Here is a 12,467-nt window from a genome sequence, read left to right as displayed (position 1 = left end):
ACAGGCCTTGGAGTAACGCTCATTCCTTCAATAAATGTGAATCCGACCATCACCCCTGGTGAGACAAAACCGTGATTCGTCAAAGAGCACTTTTTGCCAGTCCTGTCTGGTCCAGCGACGGTGGGTTTGTGCCCATAGACGACGTTGTTGCCGGCGATGTCTGGTGAGGACCTGCCTTACAACAGGCCTACAAGCCCTCAGTCCAGCGTGGCGGTATTGTGCGTTCCTGGTGTAACTCGGGCAGTTGTTGCCATACTGTACCTGACCCCGCAGGTGTGATTTTCGAATGTACCGATCCTGTGCAGGCGTTGTTACACGTGGTCTGCCGCTGCGAGGATAATCAGCTGTCTGTCCTGTCTCCCTGTAGCGCTGTCTTAGATGTCCACAGTACGGACATTGCAATGTATTGCCCTGGCCACATCTGCAGTCCTTTTGCAACATGCCTAAGGCATGGTCACGCAGATGAGCTGGGACCCTGGGCATCTTTCTTTTGGTGTTTTCAGAGTCAGTAGAAAGGCCTCTTTAGTGTCCTAAGGTTTCATAACTGACCTTAATTGCCTACCGTCTGTAAGCTGTTAGTGTCTTAACGGCCGTTCCACAGGTGCATGTTCATTAATTGTTTATTGAACAAGCATGGGAAACAATGTTTAAATCCTTTACAATTAAGATATTTGGATTTTTACAATTTATCTTTGACAGGGTCCTGAAAAAGGGACGTTTCTTCTTTTTCCTGAGTTTGTCTGTTTTGCTCTATACCATAACCTTAGATACGTCAAACTTCAGACAATTATCCTTTAATTCGTAAATGTAGTACCTAAAATACATTCTCTACAACCTCTAACACAAAGGACAAGAAATTGCAACCTCCCACAGTGTTAAAACCGAGGGAATTCCGCTGTATGTAGCACTTTCACCCCCTTATAATGAACAACCACGTCAGGCTGAAAAGGAACAAGCACGAAGCAGCATGATGTGGGGGAAAAGATATGGAGGAGAGAGAGGAGGGGGGGGGGTGATATCATTGAATGTCTGCTTAGTTGTGGAAAGTGGGAAAGCACGCAGCACCCTGGGGGGGATTAATACCCTGACGCTAGTAATGAAGTGCATGATGACTTCATGATCGATAGCTAGAGGGATCCCTGCATGGATTGCCTTCTCTGCTTTCTCCCTCCCTCTCATATTTTCACCTGACAGGGATGATTGGGATCCTTCTTCCTTAAAGGAGGAAATCCAAACAGGTCAAGGGGCAGGTGGATAGAGGATTCAGAAGCTTCTGGAGGTTGACTGACTCGTCCCATAGCCAATTATTATATTGGTAAACTGGTAAATTAGTATTAGAGATGAGTCTTCGACAAGCCTAATGCAGTTGCTTATAGTTTGTGTTAGATAAATACTATTTAGTTTGTTGCTTGAAAGTATTTAGTGGGTATGGTATGCACGTATAGAACCGAATTGGTTATACTGTAGGTTCAAAACAATATGTGGTTCATTATATGAATAAATATGAAAAAGTTAGAAGTTTTTTCACTGCAATATTTAACAAGTAGCCTTATACAGTGTGCCGCGTAATATATAAATGAACAAAAATATTAACGCAACAACTTCAAAGATCTTACTGAGTTACAGTTCATATGATGACATCAGTCAAATTAAATGAATTCATTAAGCCCTAATCTATGGATTTCACATGATTGGGAATACAGATATGCATCCTCACAATGGGCCTCAGGATCTTTTCAAGGTATTTCTGTGCATTCAAACTGCAACTGTGTTCGTTGTCCGTAGCTTATGCCTGCCCATACCATAACCCCACCACGAGGCACTCATGTTCACAAACGTTGACATCAGCAAACCGCTTGCCCACACGACGCCATACAAGTGATCTGCGGTTGTGAGGCCGGTTGGACGTACTGCCAAATTCTCGAATAAAATGGAGGAGGCTTATGATAGAGAAATTAACATTCCACACTCTGGCAAGAGCTCTGGTGGACATTCCTGCAATCAGTATGCCAATTGCAAGCTCCCTCAAAACTTGAGATATCTGTGGCATTGTGTTGTGATAAAACTGCACATTTTAGAGTGGCCTTTAATTGTCCCCAGCATAAGGTGCACCTGTGTAACGATCATGCTGTTTAATCAGCTCATTGATATGCCACACCTGTCAGGTGGATGGATTATATTGGCAAAGGAGAAAGGCTCACTAACAGGGATGTTAACAAATTTGTCAACAAAATTTGAGCTAAATATGCTTTTAGTGCATATGGAACATTTCTGGGACCTTTATTTTCAGCTCATGAAACATGGGACCAACACTTTACATGTTGCGTTTATATTTTTGTCGGGTGTAGTTTACAATCAAAATCCTGACTCTAAGCAGGGCTATTAACTTCTTTGGGATAGGGGGCGGTATTTTGACGTCGGGTCTCAATACTTGTGATGTTTTATTTCATACATTTGTAAAAATGTCTAAAAACCTGTTTTTGCTTTGTCATTATGGGGTATTGTGTGTAGATTGAGGCGGAAAAAAACAATTTTAATCAATTTTAGACCAAGGCTGTAACGTAACAAAATGTGGAAAAAGTAAAGTCTGAAAACTTTCCTAATGCACTGTATTGGAGACCACCCAGGATAGTCTAGGTGTATATGATATGTGATGGTCCAAGTCAGAAGTATGTGTGTCAGGCTTCCCTTTCGTGGAACTTCAACAGCTCCAGTTTCATTATGTACTCTGTAGTCTCCTGCACCAGAGACTTGCATTTCTCAACTCTACATAACTAGCTACAATCAGCAAGTCCTACACAACAGCTTGGATCAGTTCAGTCAGATCAGTAGTATTAGTTAAAAAGTTTGCCTTGTCAGTCCAAATCAAAGAAACATTATTACAATAAAAAATGTGAGCATTTATTTCAACCTTTGATTCAATGCTCCACCAGTAGCTGGGTAAGGTAAACTAGTGTTTACCTTATTCTGGCGGGGTACCCCTGGGGTTGACCATTTTTGTTTACACCTGTACTAACATTCCTGATTCATTTAATCAAGGGCTATATCATTAGTTGAATAAGGTTATTGTACTAGACTACAACATAACTATGTATCCCTGGGGGCAACCAGTACATGTGTTCTACTTTAAACGTTCCTAGTTACTAACTACCATTGTGAAACGAGCATGCTGAGTGTCTCACCGATGTGGTAGAGGCCAATCCAGTCGGTGGCATCCACCTCCTCCTTGATGTCCCAGGAGATGACCAGGTTCTCGCCCCTCCCCAGCGTGAACTCCAGTGTGGACGCCGTCAGCGACGAGCGGCTCTGCGACGTCACCAGGTCCGTGTCACTGTTGGCCCTCGGGAGGCCCATGGGGCTAGTCACCACGGAAGCCATGTCCCCTGCGGCGCCACCACGCTCTGCCAGGCTCCGAAGGTTCTCCGGGCTGAGTGTGTGTCGCAGGTGCGGGCTGCGCCTCCGAGGCGCTGACAGGTGCTCCCGTCCCAAGTGTCCGGACAATCCGTGTGCATTGTGGGGGTGGGCTGTGTGGGGATGGTTACGGGTCCTTGGAAGGACTGCTGTGGCAAGTGAGGGACGCATGGTGGGAGCGGGGGAAAGGCCAAAGCAGGAAGTTTGGAGGTGTAGTTACGGGAGCTGGCAACAGGTTGGTGGGGGTTAGATAACCGGAAACCCTTGGTCTTAGTGGTTGGGTTACGCTTCAAAGATGCGGTCTACCTCGGACACTTAACTATGGTAGATTGCTACAGCTTTAGCTTTCAGATGGTGGTGTCAATAATGTTTCATGTGGAGGCTGCAGAAGTTATCCTTCCATAAAAGCTCTGCGGTGTGTTGTACCTAAAGTTCTGACCAAGCTCTCTCTGGCCAATGTAAAAAAATATTATTCCTGGAGTGCAGTGAACAATCCAGTAGCAAAGGCAGGTGGAAGACAGCCAGCGTTGTCCACTCTGCTACTTTACGCTGTCCAACAAGCAACGATCGAGACAGAGCTCAAGACTAGGAAAGAGAAGACAAAATGGAGAGGAAAATAAGGGACAGGGGCAGACAGACGAAGTGAAACAAAGAACAAAACGTCAGTATTCTTAACCGATGCACTGCATGCACAGCAAAAACAGTGAACACTGGACAACTCTCAGTGAAATGCAATCCCGAGATCCCTGAACAAGCATGTCACCAGACTGCGATGTGGTGTCACAGAACCAGTCACCAATGCATTTATGGATTGGCCGCCTAGGCCTAGCCATTCTAATTTACACACCGAGTGATTCTCTCTTTCCTAATCAACATTACAAATTGATGACGAAATTACATCAGGAAAGCTGGGTTAAAGCGAAACTGCTGATTGTTTCATCTCTCCTTCTCGATTAAATGCATGCAAATGGAACAAAAAAAAAATCTAAAACAGGATTTATTGTATTAGAGACATGTTTCCATAACAATAACAACGTCCCAATGTACTGTTTTGAGGACTGAAAGTCCCCCTCTCTCTCTTACTAGGACTCTTTCCCTCCGTGCTTTGTGGAGTCTGTCAGATTGACTGCCCCAGAAAAAGGAAGTGGAGATCCAGCAGAGAAGGGGAGCTGTAACTGCCTCCCTGGAAGATCTTAAATCAGCAAAGGTGTCTTGGGGGATATTAGGGGGACGACTGTGATTGGCTGTCCGATTCTGAACCACAACCGTTTAGTATGAAAAGGGAGACGTGACTTTATGATTCAATAGGAGCTTATTTTAGATGTGCTGAGCTATAATTTGAGCTAATGCTAGCACCAGTAATTTCTGATTTGGGCTGATCTATGCTGGGCTCATCTCATTGTCTGTTCAGCACTATTATAACCAACTAAGCTGTTGTGGGTGCAGACCATTACACAGTACTGTAGCTCCTTGGTAAATTGAAGTATAATCTCTGTTGAACCAATTTACAATACATGACCAAAAGTATGTGGACACATGCTTGTAGAACATCTCATTACAAAATCATGGACATTGACATGGAGTTGGTCCCCCCTTTGCTGCTATAACAGCCTTCACTCTTCTGGGAAGGCTATCCACTAGATGTTGAAGCATTGCTGCGGGGACTTGCTTCCATTCAGCCACAGGAGCCTTAGTGAGGTTGTACACTGTGCGCCGGGGGCATTGTCCTGCTGAAACATGAAAGGGCCTTCCCCAAACTGTTGCCACAAAGTTGGAAGTACAGAATCGTCTAGAATGTCATTGTATGCTGTAGCGTTAAGATTTCCCTTCACTGGAACTAACGGGCCTAGCCCGAACAATGAAAAACAGCCCCAGACCAGTAGTCCTCCTCCACCAAACTTTACATTTGACACTATGCAATGGCGCAGGTAGCATTTTCCTGGCATCCGCCAAACCCATGTTCGTCCGTCGAACTGCCAGATTGTGAAATGTGACTCGCCCTCTACAGAATGCGTTTCCACTGCTCCAGATTCCAATGGCGGCGAGCTTTACACCACTTCGGCCGATACTTGGCATTGCGCATGGTGATCTTAGGCTTGCGTGCGGGTGCTTGGCCATGGAAACCAATTTCATGAAGCTCCCGATGAACAGTTTTTGTGCTGACGTTGCTTCCAGAGGCAGTTTGGAGTGTTGCAACCAAGGACAGACGATTTTTACGTGCAACACGCTTCAGCACTCGGTGGCCCTGTTCTGTGAGCTTGTGTGGCCTACCACGTGAATTTCACGAACTATGACAGTGCCACGTTGAAAGTCACTGAGCTCTTCAGTAAGGCCATTCTGCTGCCAGTTTGTCTATGGAGATACCATGGCTGTGTGCAAAATTTTATACACCGTCAACAACGGGTGTGGCTGAAATAGCCGAATCCAGTAAATTGAAGGGCTGTCCACATACTTTTGTGTATATATAGTGCACTGTTGCAGATGGTTTAGCTCTGGTTTTATATGTATGAACTGACTGGAGATACTTAAGGGGTGCGAGCTTAATCAAGCACCTAAACTATCTGAAAGAAAACAAGTACTGTTAGGAACCAGGTCTACAGCCTGATAAGTGCTTCTATATTAAAAAAAAGGTAGACTCTGCGATGTACTAAGTAAACAGCAGTGTCAGGCCATGGTCCACAACAACTAAGAGCTTGAAGCACAAGGTTTAACTTTTCTTCTGTTCTTGTCCCGTAGCTATGTTGTGATGTGAGTTAATGGTCACTAGGCTTTATGCTGAATATTATGGATTGCTCTCATATCTGTTAATAGGAGATTGACGCCAGATCAAGTTACTAAGGTCCAAGTACAAGGACTGAGGACTGATTTCTTTTCTGTTGTATTGTATTGATGACAGTCTGTGGACACCATTTGATGATCTGATTACTTTATGACTTTATACTCGGCCTTGTCTCAGGGTAGTAGGTTGATGGTTGAAGATATCCCTCCTTGTGGTGTGGGGGCTGTGCCTTGGCAAAGTGGGTGGGGTTATATCCTGCCTGTTTGGCCCTGTCTGGGGGTAACGTCAGACAGGGCCACAGTGTCTCTCCTTACCCCTCCTGTCTCAGCCTCCAGTATTTATGCTGCAATAGTTTGTGTCGGGGGCCTAGGGTCAGTCTGTTATATCTGGAGTATTTCTCATGTCTTGTCCGGTGTCCTGTGTGAATTTAAGTATGCTCCCTCTAATTCTCGCTCTTTCTCAGGACCTGAGCCCTAGGACCATGCCTCAGGACTCCCTGGCCTGATGACTCCTTGCTGTCCCCAGTCCACCTGGTCATGCTGTTGCTCCAGTTTCAACTGTTCTGCCTGCGGCTATGGAACCCTGACCTGTTCACTGGATGTGCTACCTTGTCCCGGACCTGCTGTTTTGGACTCCCTCTCTCTACCGCGCCTGCTGTCTCTAACTCTGAATGATCGGCAATGAAAAGCCAACTGATTTACTCCTGAGGTGCTGACCTGTTGCCCCCTCTACAACCACTGTGATTATTATTATTAATAATATCTGACCCTGCTGGTCATCTATGAACGTTTGAACAACTTGGCCATGTTCTGTTATAATCTCCACCCGGCACAGCCAGAAAAGGACTGGCCACCCCTCAGAGCCTGATTCCGCTCCAGGTTTCTTCCTAGGTTCTGGCCTTTCTAGGGAGTTTTTCCTAGCCACCGTGCTTCTACATCTGCATTGCTTGCCGTTTGGGGTTTTAGGCTGGGGTTTTAGGCTGGGTTTCTGTTTTCTGACATCGGCTGATGTAAAAAGGGCTTTATAAATACATTTGATTGATTGATAACTCTGCTGCAGGAGACAAAGGTCACTACCTTATTTGGGTTTCCTACAAGCCCCTAGGGCTAATGTTGACATATCCAAATCAGACAGGAAACAGTTCTAAGGGCCAGTTCAGAGAATGCCACCTAGACTTTTCCTCTGCTTCTGTGCTGGGTGGTGTCTCCCTGCTTCAACTTGTAATATACTGAATTGGTTTAACAAAAAGGAGAGCAGTGAAGTCAATCTGGAAACTCCTGTAACAGAAGTGTAATATCTTACATTGTGCACATCTGCAATATCATCAGTTCATCCTGCTGCCCGAGGCAACATCATATCACTGAATCTCAGTTTAATAGTGATTTATAACGATCTATGTTGCTCAGTGCGACAGTACATGAAAAGAGAGGTCATGCATGTGTGAGATGATTGCCTGTGTGTCCGGACTGATACTGGAGAAAGGAATGCTTGCATGGATGTCCCTGAGTCAACAAGACTATACAACTGGGGAACACACATGCATGCAGGCACAAATAGATATGTACACGGCTACATGTGCGCGCACACACACACACACACTTGTGGGAGAAGGAGCATTTTGAGTAATCGAGAGAGAGAAAGGTCTGTACACTTGAATGGTAGTTATGCAACTGTTCTTGAGGTCAGTCCTCAAATTCCTTCCATGTCTGTATGCCATTGTTTTCTCTAATTTGAGTGGGAGAGGTCTGGGTTATGTCTGTCTCACTGAGCCAACGGGATAAGGAGCCTGTTCACTGCCTCTATACACAGTACAGGGGCCTTGACCTGAAAATGCAACCTTCCTTTCCTTGAAATAAATAATGGCAATAACGCAAATCAATCACAGATCTCACATGACATGATGGATTAAAGCAGTGTAGCAGAAGCCTAGCGTTCAGCTATCCATGACTGGATAGCTGAACGCTAGGCTTCTGCTACACCGCTTTAATCCATCATGTCATGTGAGATCTGTGATTGATTAGCGTCTAGGAAGGAAAGAAGGAAGCAAGTATTCATTTTAAAGACGCAAAACAAGGCCATGGTAACCATTTATGCTTAGGACAAAAAATTGCAGATTCCAAAAGGTTGGTTAAAAAAAAAATATATATATATACACTGCTCAAAAAAATAAAGGGAACACTTAAACAACACAATGTAACTCCAAGTCAATCACACTTTTGTGAAATCAAACTGTCCACTTAGGAAGCAACAATGATTGACAATACATTTCACATGCTGTTGTGCAAATGGAATAGACAACAGGTGGAAATTATAGGCAATTAGCAAGACGCCCCCAAAAAAGGAGTGGTTCTGCAGGTAGGGACCCCAGACCACTTCTCAGTTCCTATGCTTCCTGGCTGATGTTTTGGTCACTTTTGAATGCTGGCGGTGCTTTCACTCTAGTGGTAGCATGAGACGGAGTCTACAACCCACACAAGTGGCTCAGGTAGTGCAGCTCATCCAGGATGGCACATCAATGCGAGCTGTGGCAAGAAGGTTTGCTGTGTCTGTCAGCGTGGTGTCCAGAGCATGGAGGCGCTACCAGGAGACAGGCCAGTACATCAGGAAAAGTGGAGGAGGTCGTAGGAGGGCAACAACCCAGCAGCAGGACCGCTACCTCCGCCTTTGTGCAAGGAGGAGCAGGAGGAGCACTGCCAGAGCCCTGCAAAATGACCTGCAGCAGGCCACAAATGTGCATGTGTCTGCACAAACGGTCAGAAACAGACTCCATGAGGGTGGTATGAGGGCCCGACGTCCACAGGTGGGGGTTGTGCTTACAGCCCAACACCGTGCAGGACGTTTGGCATTTGCCAGAGAACACCAAGATTGGCAAATTCGCCACTGGCGCCCTGTGCTCTTCACAGATGAAAGCAGGTTCACACTGAGCACGTGACAGACGTGACAGTCTGGAGATGCTGTGGAGAACATTCTGCTGCCTGCAACATCCTCCAGCATGACCGGTTTGGCGGTGGGTCAGTCATGGTGTGGGGTGGCATTTCTTTGGGGGGCCGCACAGCCCTCCATGTGCTCGCCAGAGGTAGCCTGACTGCCATTAGGTACCGAGATGAGATCCTCAGACCCCTTGTGAGACCATATGCTGGTGCGGTTGGCCCTGGGTTCCTCCTAATGCAAGTCAATGCTAGACCTCATGTGGCTGGAGTGTGTCAGCAGTTCCTGCAAGAGGAAGGCATTGATGCTATGGACTGGCCCGCCCGTTCCCCAGACCTGAATCCAATTGAGCACATCTGGGACATCATGTCTCGCTCCGTCCACCAACGCCACGTTGCACCACAGACTGTCCAGGAGTTGGCGGATGCTTTAGTCCAGGTCTGGGAGGAGATCCCTCAGGAGACCATCCGCCACCTAATCAGGAGCATGCCCAGGTATTGTAGGGAGGTTATACAGGCACATGGAGGCCACACACACTACTAAGCCTCATTTTGACTTGTTTTAAGGACATTACATCAAAGTTGGATCAGCCTGTAGTGTGGTTTTCCACTTTCATTTTGAGTGTGACTCCAAATACAGACCTCCATGGGTTGATAAATTGGATTTCCATTGATTATTTTTGTGTGATTTTGCTGTCAGCACATTCAACTATGTAAAGAAAAAAGTATTTAATAAGAATATTTTTTTCATTCAGATCTAGGATGTGTTGTTTAAGTGTTCCCTTTATTTTTTTGAGCAGTATATATATATAATAAACAATGCTCTTTTGTATTGGGACCCACAGAATCCATCTGGTGCTTTGAGATTCTGGTTATAACTGTGTGAAAGAGTATTATTAGGCCAATAAATAAATAATCAGTTCCATTTTGAACGTGTGGTACACCATGTTTATGGTAAAGCCATGGAATCCTATTGTTGGGCAAGAATACCAGAGAGCCATTCTGTTGGGCACAAATACTGGTTGAATAAACGTTGCTTCCACGTCATTAAAATAAAAAAAATGCAACAATTAACGATTTTACTGAGTTACAGTTCATATAAAGGAAATCAGTCAATTGAAAAAAAAGAATTAGGCCCTAATCTATGGATTTCACATGACTGGGCAGGGGCGCAGCCATGGGTGGGACCCAGGCCCACCCACTGGGAAGCCAGGCCCAGACAATCAGATTAAGTTTTTCCCCAACAAAGGGCTTTATTACAGAGAAATAATTCTCAGTTTCATCAGCTGTCCGTGTGGCTAGTCTCAGACGATCCCACAGGTGAAGAATCTGGATGTGGAGGTCCTGGGTTTACGTGGTTACACGTGGTCTGCGGTTGGGAGGTCGGTTGGACGGAGTGCCAAATTCTCTAAAACAACATTGGAGGTGGCTTATGTTAGAGAAATAAACATTACATTCTCTGGCAACAGCTCTGGTGGACATTCCTGCAGTCAGCATGCCAATTGCACGCTCCCTCAAAACATCTGAGGCATTGTGTTCTGTGACAAAACTGCAGGAGGATGGATTATCTTGGCAAATGACAAATTCTCACTAAACAGGGATGTAAACAAATTTATGCACAACATTTTAGAGAAATAAGCTTTTCAGTTAATGAAACCAACACTTTATATGGTGTTATATAACACACACACATTTATTTATCTTTGCTTCTGATAGAGGTGAATCAGCGTGGAAAAAGGAATTTGGGTATTTCTTTTTTTACTCAACATTTTACCTAAATCCAATGACATGGTAAAATGTTTTGTTGAAGTTCAAAACTAGATGTTGAACTGATGTCTGTGCCCAGTTGGATAAGCAAAAGGTTAAATTATCTTCCTACAGCCCTTCTTTGAAGGAAAGTCACTAATCTGATATGACTAGATTGGTGAAAGATATGTTGTGGGGCCCTTGCTTTCTCCTGTCCAGTCATGTTAAATCAATAATTATTTAAAAGGAAATAAGGAAAGAAGACTGTAATTGTTAAGTATTATAGTGAATGGCAGGAGTGAGTAAAGTTATCTCCCTTATGGAGTTTGTAACATCCCAGCGCTTCACCATTAAAAGTGACACGCGCCTCAGATCTGGGACCCACTTCAATGGCCACAGTGTGCCATCCCATTTTGACACCAATGTAGCAAACAATAGGGCTGATTACCTCCCCAAATGGGAATGCTACCTGGATTCCCTGATCGCAAAACAGCTAGCAATAAACCTTGTGGAAGTTCATAACTACAGTATTCATTCAAATGGGAAGTTGGTGAAAAAAAAAAAGGATGGCTGGAATAAGAATATTGTTGTTCTTGGCAATTGACCCACATTCTACCAACACCACTGCACACCTAGACAGTGGGAAAGGTGTCCCTTTCGCTCTCCTTACACCTCGGTGTCCCTGCTAGAGGGTGGGTGGCCTTGTGAATATTGATTGACACATGTCCGTCTTCCAGGCTTCCTGTCAATATTCTGTCCAGAGGAGATTCGGGCCTCTCAAAGGCCAAAAAACTCGGGGAGGATAGATGACAGTAGGGAACAGTGCACACACTTCCATGCCTAAAACACATCTTACCAAGCAGAAGTGCTGAATCTTCACAATGCAAGGCACTGTTTAAAGCACTCCTTTGCAGCTCACACACAAGCATTGACTATATCAGGCGCGCGGGCGGGGTACATGCAGACAGTAGCATGTTAGCAAGTGTGTGCTCAGTATTGTTTTGGTTTTTGAGCTGACGGCACAGACTTGTATTGGTTATCAAATACTGTAATTTAAACAGCTAGCACACACTATACTTCTACACACAGTGTTTTACAACATGGCTACACCTTGCTCCACACTTGCTCTGAGTGTATTCACCTTGCTCTGAGTGTATTCTCCGAGAACATTCTCTTGAGTGCGTTCTTGTGAGGATTTGAGTGTGGAGAACGCATAAAACATTACATTTGAGAAGCACTGCACTCCCCCTACTGTATTGCCTCACACTGCATCTCCCCATTCACTGAACCTTCTTCCAGCCAGGACAATGGCAACAGAGACGAAACAAGAAGCAAACGTTTTACTTCAGAATTATTAGCTAGATATGTGATAATGTAGCTAACCAGATAGTTTAACAGCCAAAAATGTCCTAAAACTAATGTTATGCAAGGTAGATGTCAATTCTTCATGGGTAGCTAGCTAACAATTATTTGTGGCTATCTGGCTAGCTAACAGTAGTACCTAGCCAGTTAGCCCTACTGACTTGCGATCTACGGTGTGTAGGCATGTAAACATGCCCGAAACAGCATGTCATTAGTAATGTATGAAAATTAAATATTGTTGT

The 12,467-nt window shown here is 44.8% G+C and overlaps 1 protein-coding gene across 4 annotated transcripts in view; it reads right to left on the bottom strand.

The window, feature by feature from the left end:
• The window catches only part of hecw2a (HECT, C2 and WW domain containing E3 ubiquitin protein ligase 2a), a 48,983-nt gene that overhangs the window by 32,500 nt on the left and 4,016 nt on the right, over positions 1-12,467 (bottom strand). For all 4 annotated transcript variants that reach the window (XM_014163921.2, XM_014163918.2, XM_014163920.2 and 1 more), the window contains exon 2: positions 3,183-3,996. In XM_014163921.2, the coding sequence (XP_014019396.1) occupies positions 3,183-3,582 (400 nt within the window). In that variant the 5' untranslated portion in view covers positions 3,583-3,996. The remainder of the gene's footprint in view (positions 1-3,182; positions 3,997-12,467) is intronic.

This window comes from Salmo salar, chromosome ssa21 (genome assembly GCF_905237065.1).
Source record: "Salmo salar chromosome ssa21, Ssal_v3.1, whole genome shotgun sequence".
NCBI lineage: Eukaryota > Metazoa > Chordata > Actinopteri > Salmoniformes > Salmonidae > Salmo > Salmo salar.
The sequence above is the reverse complement of the archived record's forward strand: the minus strand, read 5'-3'. Positions and strand labels throughout refer to the sequence as shown.